General features: G+C 38.2%; 1 protein-coding gene across 2 annotated transcripts in view; it reads right to left on the bottom strand.

Annotated features, from left to right (window-relative positions):
- Positions 1 to 12525, bottom strand: part of bcr (BCR activator of RhoGEF and GTPase) — a 65589-nt gene that overhangs the window by 2455 nt on the left and 50609 nt on the right. Inside the window, exons 9-22 of one of the 2 annotated variants that reach the window (XM_083563648.1) lie at positions 6696 to 6817; positions 5848 to 6013; positions 5580 to 5699; positions 5278 to 5353; positions 5095 to 5199; positions 4480 to 4554; positions 4145 to 4242; positions 3154 to 3285; positions 2486 to 2545; positions 2223 to 2332; positions 1830 to 1969; positions 893 to 1027; positions 622 to 727; positions 34 to 196 (exon numbers count right to left, since the gene is read on the bottom strand). In XM_083563648.1, coding sequence (XP_083419774.1) covers positions 34 to 196; positions 622 to 727; positions 893 to 1027; positions 1830 to 1969; positions 2223 to 2332; positions 2486 to 2545; positions 3154 to 3285; positions 4145 to 4242; positions 4480 to 4554; positions 5095 to 5199; positions 5278 to 5353; positions 5580 to 5699; positions 5848 to 6013; positions 6696 to 6817 — 1608 coding nt within the window. Of the gene's footprint in view, positions 1 to 33; positions 197 to 621; positions 728 to 892; positions 1028 to 1829; positions 1970 to 2222; positions 2333 to 2485; positions 2546 to 3153; positions 3286 to 4144; positions 4243 to 4479; positions 4555 to 5094; positions 5203 to 5277; positions 5354 to 5579; positions 5700 to 5847; positions 6014 to 6695; positions 6818 to 12525 lie in introns of both variants that reach the window. The other variant, XM_083563647.1, reaches the window with a different exon arrangement.

The raw sequence follows: 12525 nt of genomic DNA on the forward strand, positions 1-12525 counted from the left end.
TGCAGTGTAGCTCTATTCATATCGGAGCAGTACCTGTGACATGACCTCGAGCGACCAGCTGTCTCCCATGGTGATGGGCTGCGTGGGGTTAGTGGGAATCTTGCTGTCTTTTTCTGCTGGTCGAAGCAGAGTCGGCCCAAACACTGTGGCCAGGTTGTGCAGAGACATCTTATTCACGCTCTCCTTTTCAGCAATCCTGACACACACACACACACACACACGCACACACACACAAGCACATACACAGAATAGAATAGAGACATGCTTACATTTAAACGCAATTTCCCAAAAAACGAAGACAAAACAAGCATTAAAAGTGGCATTAAAATCATTAGTTGATTTGGGGTGACATTTAATGTTGCTTTCTTTAATTAAATAAAAAAAAAAAAAGAGAGATGTATCTAAATATAGCGATGAATTAAGACCAGAATCATTATATATTTCTTTTTCTGGCTTTTTAACACCAGCTTAGCATATTATTATTATAATTTTTTTTTCATGCTTGTATATTTAGATGCACAAAGGAAAAAATGTTGCCATGGGAAATTTTTTACTTTGAAATGAGACACAACAATCAAGGAATTAAAAATGTTCTGCATTCTTTTTGCACTTTTTCTTTACCTTTTTAGGTGATCCAGTAGAAAGAGGAAGGTGACCAGGTTGGGTTCAGGGAGAGACAGCAGCAGGTTGAGCATGCAACTCTCTTTAGCCACGCTGTCTGAGAGAGCTACACACACACACACACACACACACACACACACACACACACACACACACACAAACTAATGAGCACACTTTAACCTTGAAAAGTTTAGGAAAATTGTAATCATCACTATCAGCATCTAATATGATATTAGTTCAGTACAGTTTGGAAAGTAGAAATCCGACTGACCGATGCCTCCGGCGAAGTTGGGATATAGCTCATCGGTAAAGAGCGGCTCTGGGAGTTCCCGGAAATAAAGCTTTAAAGTTCCAGCGATGGCGTTGACATCCATCTCACTCATCATCACTGACACATCCTTGTTATCTGTGTGTTTGGAAAGAGAAAGTGTGAAACACTTCATTAACATACACTCAAAACACAACACAGTGCAAAATATTGGAGAAAATGATGCAGCTAAATAAAAAAATCCTGTCTTCTATCTGGAGATCTTTTCGATTGAAGACCACTTGCTGCGAATGTGGATGGTTCCATATGAACCTGGTTCCAACACCAGAACAGTGAAGATGGCCTTGGACTGTAATTAATATAATGCTACACTGGGTTAAGACTACAATCGTGCAACAGTTTTACACTTAAATCTTCATCAGTGAACAGCTGATAACCTCAACAATGATGGAACTAAAATAAATGGACATTCAGTGTCACCCAGATGAGCATGGACTCCCTTTTGATTCTGGTTCCTCTCAAGGTTTCTTCCTCAGGGAATTGTTCCTTGCCATTGTCGTCAGTGGCTCGTTAATTAGGGATAAGCTTAATTCATGAGTTGCAAAGTTTTATTTGTATTCAATTTATTTATGTAAAGCTGCTTTGGGTCAATATACATTGTTAAAAATCACTATGAATTGAATTGAATTGAATTAAAAGCACTTCAGCAGGCACTTCCATCTTGTTGTTGTTTGTAAATTATGAATCCTTCATTTCTATTCATTCAAGTTCTTTTTTTCATGTTGTTATGGACAAGTCTATGAATTTCCTGTCTGTTGAATATTCTAACTACTGCCTATAAAAAGATCTCATCACAAAGAGTTCATGGCAAATTAGTCACATCTATCACAATGAATCTTCACACCGGAGCTGCTGTCGTTTTCATCTTGTTTATACTCACTGGTGTCGAAGGCGGTTTTGAGAGCCTGGATGTCCGTGGCCACTCCCGAGACGCGATAGATGCCGACCTCTTCCATTCCTCTCCTCTCAATCTCCTCTAGACATTGTCTGACAATGTAGGGAACCTTCGAACGCTCTCGTCTGAACAGCAAATACACAATTTAGTATAATTCATAACCAGCTCAGTGTCCATTTTTAATTATGATACATAAATGTGTTATTGAAAATCAGGAATACTATTCGGCTTCTATTATTATAGTATTCACCTCAGACGATCTTTTTTTTTTTTAGCTCTCTAGTCTCTAGTCAGTCCTGGTACTTTTGCCTTAAAGACACAACGTGCTTTTGTTGAGTGATGTCAAACACGACGTTGACGAATGAATCGTTTACTCACTTGGTCACAGTGGAGATCTTCACTCCAAACACTCCTGCTTGTTTACACGAGGACGTTCGCTTCAGGCTGAACTCTCGGCTTGTGAACTTGATAGACAGCTTCACCTCAATCTATATCATTAAAAAAAGACATCAGCGATAAACTGCTGTATTAGACATTTAATCCACAAATGATATATTTATATGTGTAGAATAAAATATAGTTGATACAGGGTTCAGTGGTAATGTCAAGAAAATCGTGTGAAGGTTGAGTGTCCTACTCACCCCGTTCATAGGAATGACAGTCCTCTGCCAGTCTTTGCCCTGAAGCATCTGAGGGTCCAGCTGTAAAAAACAACATTGTTATGCAAAAGAAACATAATTAAGTCTTTATAACACAACTTAAAAAATTTTTTATGCAAATTTCTCTGGTAGCTCCCTCTATAGGACAAATGCAAAACCAACCCATAGGACCACAAATCAAATGTGTTCCTGTTTAAACCTAAGACGTCTTGTTCATTCGGATAGCAAATTAAATAAGTAAAAGTCAGCGTAAGCATGAAACATTTGTACTTCGGGATCATCTATTTGAGGAACGTTTTTCTAAATATGTACTCAATGAGACATCAAGCTCATTACAGCTTGAGGAAATCATTATCTGGTCCAGGATGTGCAGGGGAATAAAAGGGATAACCCACAATTTGTTTTACTTACTTCCCAACCACAAGACTGTGACTCATTAACATACACCTGGTACAGGTGTGACTGCTTGATACAGTACATGAACCAAAACTGGTTTCATATCACATGTCCACAGGGTGTAAAATAAACAAAACAGATCCCTCAGCTCATTTGAGAAGACTGATGAGTTTTGCACTGACAGAATTCCCATATAAGGCCTTTAATGAGTAATAAAATGAGATCGTAGCGAAAGCGATGGGCGACCATCATACCACAATTTGTCCTTTGCCGATAATGCGGTCTGTGCTGTCTCCGTCCTCTTTGCTCATCTTGGTTTTATTGTAACTCTTGTCGTAGCAAAGCAGCCTCAGCGTCTGAGAGCCTTCCAGCTCAATCTCAAACTCCTGGGAATAAAAAAAAAAAAAGCACAACAAATAAAATCACACACTACCCATAATGCAACATTCTAACATAATAAAAAAAACAAAAAAAAAACAGCACTGTTTAAACAACAATATTTGAGCTGGTGCCGTCTGTTGGAAATGATGCTGAATAAAGCAATTAATTCAGGCTAATTATCCCCAGGCTAATAACAAACAAATTACAAGCATTTCCAGTCAACAATATTTCTAAACTGGGTAGCTCAGTGGTAGGAAATATGGGTATAAAGTGGTAACTCTGGGGTGAAGATGTATGACTTCTGATTGGAAGGTCAAGAGTTCAAATTGCAGCACTGCCAAGATGCCACTCTTGGGCCTTAAATACTTGTTGTATAACCGAAGTCACTTTATATTGATATATATCCAAATACCAAATACATTAATGTAAAGCAAATAAATACAGTTGATCTCTTAATGTTATATATAAAATTCTTGAATCCCATTGGTCAAATAGTTTTGATTGATTGTTAGTAAGGAAATGTTGTTTAGTAAGGAGTCTCTGTGTCAGTGCTGTGTAAAAGTTTGTAAGTTTTCCACCATGGGAAAGTCTTCAGGAGAGAAACACACTGGCCTTTGCGATTTTGTAATAAAAAGTTGAGTTTTAATGTCCTATTTACTTCATCAAACAGAAAAAAAAGATTGTAAGGAAACATAAATTTAATGCCTGAGGTACAAGAGGAATAAAAACACTCCAGATCGGGTCAACACACCATGTGGTCTTTGATTATTTTTCTATAAACAGTATGAGCCCAGGTGTTTTACTGGACTTCCACTTACTAAACTCGAGTTGTTGGGTGCATTGGGGTTGTGTACGTATTCTTACCTCGTTCCATTTGGGCTCCGTAGTGTATCTGTACACACGTGTCTTGGCTTTGTTCACAAATAAGCCGAACGAGTCCACCTCCATCGTGCAATACAGATCTAAAAAGAGATCACACTCTATATAACGTCTGGTTAACAAAACAGGGAAGCCAGTGTTTACCAGACTCGAACAGTAACCCCAGGCACAACATCAACTGGTCTTAACTTAAGGAAATAAAATGAGAATTCGAAACCAAGAGTGAGTAAAATAGCAACGAGAGAAGACAGAGATAAGCATCAGGAGTAGGAGGGGAAAAAACAAGACTTTTCCCACCTTTAACAAACATGGCAACTTACTTAAGCTCTGCTTTAGTCCAGAGGCAGAATGGATGATTACATTCAGAAAGCCATAAAGTCCAGGTGCTTCATCTTCTGTAGACACAGATAACATAAAAGCATCACTTAGACCATTGTTTAAACCATAACATAATTCTCCAAACTGATTGGTCAGAAGGTGATTTCATGGTGATAGAAGCTGCATGGACTATTTTTTTTTTTTTTTCAAGCAGTAAACAAATGTTTATGCACTTTGTCTGTAACATCTCTCTCTAATATTAGCTTTAGTAGAAGAAAAAAGAGAGGCTGATGAAGGAACTGGAGCCATGACAAGAACATGCTTTGTGGACATTCCATAATATAAATGCAGCTAGAAATAGATAAAAAAAAAAAAAACATATCACATGCCATTCTTATAGTGGTAAAAGAGAATTAACCGTTAGGATGTGGTCTAAATAATGAACTTTGAGCTGTTAATTGTGTTCATTGTATACTGATAATTGTGACAAACTGCCTGATAGTTTTTATATATTACATAGTTTGTATGTCATTGACTTTTAAAACATTCTGTGTCTCAAAGTAAGAAATGTATCATAATCTTTGCGAATATATTATCCATGAGCCACGCTTTCTTACCTTCCTTGTTGACGGTCAGAGGGATGTGGTGGACGGTTTGGAGTTTCACACAAGAGTTGGTGAGCATCTGAAGCTCCATGGAGGTCAGGGAAACACTCTTAAAGCCTGCTACACAACATGGAAAATTAAAACCCATCATAGTGTTTTAGTTGTAGTGAATGTCTTGCTGACACGTCTGCCTACATTTCTTTTGCTGCTCCCAAATCGTGTCCTTCCATTCGGCACGCTCGTAATCAGAGGAGATCAGGAACATGTAGCTCTGAAATAAAAAGAATTTTGATCAGACTGCTTTAAGGAAACACACGAATAAATATATACATACAGGAATAAATCTAAACTAAGGTATATCTAATTCAGCAGTCTTACAAGCAAAGAGAAATAGTTTTTATACTGTTTTCACAATCCATCGTTCAGGTTAAAGGCATCGAGAGATGATTTCCTACAAACTGAATGAAAGAAAGGACCATGATGACGGTGTGTCTCACTTTGCCGTTTCTATTGTGCACTCGCAGAGGCATGTTGGGAGACGTCAGAAGCAGCAAGGACTCCTGTTCTGACAGCTTCTTTTTCAGCCTCTCAATGACCTTTGACGCCTTGTTAGCTCTCTGAACAAGAAACAGAAAAAGCATTACAGAGTAATGTACATTTTATTCAACCAAACTGTACCAACATGTGAAACATGATCTGAAAAAAAAAATTAAAATCTTGCCAGAAACAACACATAATTTTTTGCAGAATGTCAAGAAACGTTACCTTCTCTCTCTGAATTTCACTCCTGAGGGAAGAAATCTTGATCTTAATGCCTTCTAGTTCTTCATCGGCGACCTGTGGGATGGAGACGGGCTCCGTCTCCTCTGCGGCCTGGAAAGTCAGATCTGAGAGTGGAATGTACCATTTGCAGTCATACTGTTGACTCTTCCTGAGGACACAAGGACAAACAGAGAAAGAGGGAAAAAAAGGAGAGGATGGAAAAACAAAATCTAATATACAAATTAAAATACACTGGAAATCAAATGAGAGAGAAACCAGAGTGGTGAGCTCAGTTTACAGACTAATCTAACTTTAAACCAACAGACCGAGCATGCTGCCTAATTTATTTCAGAAATAATTTCCTCAGTTGTAAAACATAACAGCTACAAATTTAAGGCGTGTCTATGAAATAGCCCAATTAAATAATTTATATCAATTCATTATTAATGAATGATTATAGTGCATTTAAAATACACAAAAACTACATATTATCCATACCTTGATTTATCCTGAACCTCTTTCAGGAGGTAAAAATCAAAAACAAAGTAAAATTTTTTAGAAACTGTTCACTAGTAATTAGGACTTGAAGAGTTGCTGAAGTTCTCAACGTGATGGTAACAAACCAAACGGTGATGTGGTGTTTCCAGTCAGAGTCGTTTCACGTCGTTTTTACCCAAAAATAAATCATTTCCTTGGAAACACACGCATCATTTTACCATTTGTATGATAAAAAAAAGGTCACTTTTATTATTAATACTTTAAAAGGAAAGTTAGACGATTCCTAGCATTCAATTTTTTTATTCTTCCATCATGTGATGCCCCTTTGAGCTTGATTGCTCTCTCTTTCTCACCCGCCGATCTGCTTCTTGAGTTTGGCGCAGAGCAGCAGGTCGGTGAAGAGAAAAACGTGCCGCAGCTTCCTCGCTCCTTCCACCAACTCCACCATGAAGCTGTCCTTCAGCAGCTGCCGATTCTGAACACAGAATAAATGTGCATCTCCATAACTGAGGCCGATGCGGTTCGCACGATTATTATTTCACAATGCGTTTCAATGCAATACTATGCGATGGTCAAAATTCGATGCTATGCGATTTAATACGGTTTCAGAGAGTTCGCTTTAATTTCTTTGGTTCAGACAAACAGAAAATCATTCTTTTGCTTAAGTGCCTTTTGACGTCTAACGCATGGCCCCTTTTACAAACAAGCCTTTGTAGTGCAAAAACCAGACATTATTTTTCTGTTCTGTCTCCAGAAAGATGCAGCTCTACCTCTGCCATGTTAATCTGTATTCCATGTGCCTCTCAGTCATAGTCATAGTGTTGTCATACGTCGTATTCACACAGCAATGCTCATAGTAATGCTGAGAGAACACGCTCGAGAAACAGTTTAGAGGAGAAATTGATAATTTTATTGGTCACTTTCTAAATAATAAAAGTATAGTGCCCCTACTCAAAAGTAAATTAAATAAATCAGTGTTTACTGATGCGAATATGTTACAAATTATGCATTATGAGACAAATACCAACTTGTATCTGAGGCACACTTTTATAAATCGATCCATCACATCGCTAACTTTCTCAATTAGAGAAATAGAGACAGATTTTTGTGCACTTGCATCTAAATATTCATTAAGGTTTACTATGTTTACTAGGATGCAACAGAATACCGTAATATTTCATAGTTTAAATAAGATACAATACTTTTAATTTGCTGTCCAGGCATAGAACCTCTGAGGTTGTTCAAGGTGAAACCATCTCATGCTTTACTACACAACATAGCTCTGCAAAGCAAGTTCAGTGGCTTGAAGTTCCCAGGTACCACCTCACACTCTAATCTTACACTCAGATTAACTGTTGTTTCTCCTGTAACTCCTCTATAACTTGCTATAAACTTAAAAGTCACGGTTAGCTTCCACTATTATGCGTAAATTTCTTTTCCACCACAGAAACATGGTTCATTTTTCAAAACAAATATCTCAGACAAGTTTCATCTTGCGGCGACCACGTTTGGCCTGCGAAGGATTTCTAAGAGCGGTAAACCCCCTACATTTGATGATTGTTATCGTGGGTACATACTCGCCTCTGCCAAAACAAACCCCTAATATTCAAAACTCAACCACTAAATCTTTCTAGTGACTACTTCTGCTTTTTACATTCCATTTTTAACCTTTTTAAAGCTTGAACGCGAAAATGCTTTGCTGTTTACTAAAGATCTTTGCCTCTAGATGGCAGTCTTGTTTTTGTTTTTCCAATCTTCAGCCACTAAGCCTCCAAAAAGGACAATAAAATCACAGATTGCTTGTGATCCTGAGATGAGATCATGTTTCATGTTAAAGCAGGTAGAGCTTGCGGATTATATGCTCAGACAAAAGAGGCTGAGAGAAAAATCGGTGGCAAATGTGTGAATGGGGATACAAACACACACACAAACGTGCACACAGCCTGTGACCACGGTTCTCACACAACACCACCACGTAATCCCTGCAGTGGGACAACAAAAGATGACATCACAAAGAGAGCATCCAATAGGACGCCTCTACCTGCCTTCTTCCCATCTCAGCAGTCACCCCCCACATTTTCTAGACAGTATGTCATCAAGGTCCAGTCCGTATGAACACACAGCTAATGAATAAAACCCAAGCTCCCCCCCCCTCCCACACACACACACACACACACACACACACACACACACACACACACACACACACTGTTACATCACTGCTCTAGTGATGGTCAGACGAGATGTGACCAGTGTGGTGAAATGTGCATTTGTGCTTTGCAGCTGTGCCAGGCTGATGGTGAAATGAGACCACACACAAGTACATATACACACACAAAGTGTCTGGCAGATGTGTTGCTCAAACACAAGCCTGCTGATGCCCTAATTTTAGTCCAGCACCCAGGCAGCGAAATGAGACAGAGCCGTTCCAGCTGGCACAGCAGAGAAACGACTGAGAGTCAAAAGGCCCTCTGCTTGTACTATCCACCATGACACACAATTCAAGTGTTTGAACTGTGGGTGCTGAATAATTGAGAAGGAATTATAAAAACGATCATGCTTTTCCTCCAGCTTAGCACTTCCCACTGAGACTAATGGAAAGGATAGTCAGTGCTAGTGAGAAGATACATTTCTTTTAAGGAGAGTGTAAAAACACCTTATTCTCACAGCACTGTTTAGTGGTCCATCCTGATTGATCAGAAGGTGTTCATTCATTTTTAATAACTGACTACTTGTTTTTGTATGTTATCGCTTCAATAGTAACAAAAACACGGACTTTTATAGCTTAAACTCCATATAAACAAATGATACAGCAAACTTTTCCTTTCGGGAGCGGTCCCTTTTGGAAGGAGTCTCCAGTTGCAGTGCTTTATAACAACTGTTATAACAACATTGTCTATAAACAAATATATAATACTATTTATATAGTCATTACATTTTTTTATATGCTGAGATTAATAGAGCTTCTCACGGAATTGTAAATTGTGATATAACAATAAAAATATAATGATATAATAACCTAAAAGGTTTTCTGTATATGTTTACATACTTGAATTCGGGAATTTCTGCGATGATTATTAAATGTGTTTAACCTTTTTATAGATTTGAATGATTTGTAAGATGTAGGGGTGGAGCATTGTGGTGAGCGGGCGGAGCCATTGGAGGAGGAGGAGGGGGTTATGTTAGGAATCCTACCTAGGATGCCAAAAATGCTAGAAATGGCCCTGACTTTGACTATAGTCGATGGTTATCTCAATCAAAGCACATTCATAAAAAAAATATAATAACAGTAATGAAATCACTTTGAGAGCCACTGAATTTGCACAAGCACCAAGCTTTCACTCTCTATCATTTTTTCTCTCTAACACTTTCCCAAGCCCAATCACCCATTATCACCCATTAATCCAGTACCTCCTTTTTGGTAAATGCTAAGATTAAAATCAGTTCATCTCCATCTCCCGTAGGTGAGGCTCAGCCTCCAATAAAGGACTAAAAGAAGCAAAAAAAAAGAAACAAACATTTTCAAGAAGTGTTGATGTCATCGGCACATGACTTAAGCAGGTATTCCCGGTACAGCTATTCACAGAGCCCACGGAGTGTCAGGTGACTTGGGCTTTAGAGTGCAGTTATACACAAAATGAAGGTTTATTATGCCCTCTGGCAGCAATCCACACTATAGTTTAAAAATGCAAAAGCTTCCAATAAGCGCTTGGGTACGAACACTGGAGGATGTAGATCTGTGTATTTATGTTTACTTTGATTAGACTTCTCTAAGCAGGATTTAAACAGACATCACCAGGCACTAAATCCTAAAGCACTTCAATGAAACAAAGAGCACTGGAAATATTTTATTACTTTCTGTTGATGTAAGTCTCATCTCATTCTTCCTTTATACTGCCTTATTACTTTAAAACCACATAATGCATTAGTATTAATCATAAAAATGAACATGAAGGACGATGCTTAAAATATATAGTGCATAAACTACAGATTTACGAGCTTATATCCACATACAAGCATCACACTGTAATTTACTGCAAGCCGTTTTTTCTCTACGTGACGCCCTCGTTTCTGCAAAGCAGCTCATCAAACCAGTTGTCTCTGCACATCAGATGACATTTTCCTAAAACCTGCCTGTAGCAAAATGTGACAGGAAAAAAGTGTCTTAAAAATGCTCACTCTAAGCACACTTTAACCATGAGATGAAAAAAAAAAAAAAATCTTTTTTTCCCAGCAGTTTGACAAGCAGCAGACGAGCAGCTACATTTTTTTTATAAGTGTGTATTTATGTGGAAATTTGTATCTGATGCAATCTAATAAACAGCTGTATTTGCATAATGGTGATGCTTATAATACGTACACTGAATGCACCCTATGTTATTTTGAATTATTTTACAATTTATAAAAAAAAATCCTACACACACACACACACACACACACACACACACACACACACACACACACACACACACACACACACACACACACACACACACACACACAAACACACACACACAAACACACACACACAAACACACACACACACACACACACACACATATATATATACTGAAGGCTGGAGGTAGCAGATTTTAAGAACCTGTGATTTTCTTTGGGATTGACGAAGATGGAAAGGATTAGAAATTAGTTTATGAGAGGGATTATGCAGGTAGGACGTTTTGGAGACAGGCCTAATTGAGATGGTTTGATCATGTTCAGAGGATGGACATAGGGTATAGGTGATAGAAGAATGCAGAGGATGGAGCCGCTAGGATCTGGATACCTGGATATGTATAAGAAAAGAGTTCAATCTCAATTGATGTGTGTTAAGATGTTAAGAAGCAATCTCCTCTACTCGACCATGCATATCAAACACACCTTGTCTTTGTTGCCTCTCTGGGTGTAAAAATACATGGTGCTAAACTTGTTTTTTAAGATGTACCGCAGTTTTTGTTTCCACAGCCAAGATAAAGCTTCGCTTGCATAACAAATGTCAGCAAAGAAGCACAATAATACATGTGCCTTCCATTATTCGCCTTTTGTGCACTTAAACAGCCAGTGTATAGATGTATACAAATGTGTAAAGTACCAAAAGTATGTGTGTCTGTAACACAAGATTCAGCATAAATGCCCCCGCACTTCACACGATCCCGATGACTAAAAGACGCCGGGGCAGTTTCAGAAGAGAAACATGCTGCTCCATTTGCATTTTAATTAAGTAGCTTCTGCACATTCCCCTTTCCCGTGTGGCCAGCGGCGGGCTCCGGAGCCCGGCTCCTCGTCCTCTCGAGCTCTCGCCTCACTCATTCGCTCATTTACTGTAGGAATTATTGACATGCCGCTACAATGCTATAGTGAGGATACGGAAAGAGATTTCCTCAGCGGATGCATATTTTTAAGCTCGATACAGCTTTATTATAATGCGCCTTGAACAATACAAACTGTTCCTTTTTGCTAAGATGTATTTTGATCTCAAAGCACCTTAAGAGTGATATATAGCTTTGGTATATATTTCTGCAAAACGCTACTTTTTTTTTTTTTACTGCAAAATGCACTAATACTTTCGGTACATGAGTAGTTTCATTATTGTGGGACTCATTTAAGACTGGGATTTTTGGATAAAGCTGAAACTGCAAACAAATAATAGTAGAAAAACATACATTTATTTCTTATTTTCAAAAGATTTTTACTCCATTTTCACCCAGTTGAATCATTTGGTCACCCAGATCTCTCCATCATTTGGAACTGCCGCTAATGCTCTATCACAGACCAAATGACAACATGGATGTGCATCTAGATAACCGAGGCTGACGTGATTCGCATCTCGATATGGATCATAATGGATCATAAAAGATACATACGAAGCAGCTACTGATGCAATGTGATACAATTCACCCCTATTACGATGCAGCACGATCCGATTTCAATTTGTTTCGATACAAAGTAAATCAATGCAAAATGATGCAATGGAAAAAACTTTACTTATAAAGTAGCCATGATAAAATAATAAATGTATAGCGCATCTACTAATAATTATATATAAATAAATTGTTTTGTTTCCGATGCAAATATGTTTAAAACGATGCATCGCAATACAAATGCCAATTTGTATAAAACTTGTATGCTAATGTGCCTATGCGAAACGGTGAATCTTACCATCCCTACTGTCTAGTCACTTGTGAT

This window comes from Silurus aristotelis (assembly GCF_946808225.1).
Source record: "Silurus aristotelis genome assembly, chromosome: 16".
NCBI classification, from domain to species: Eukaryota; Metazoa; Chordata; class Actinopteri; order Siluriformes; family Siluridae; genus Silurus; species Silurus aristotelis.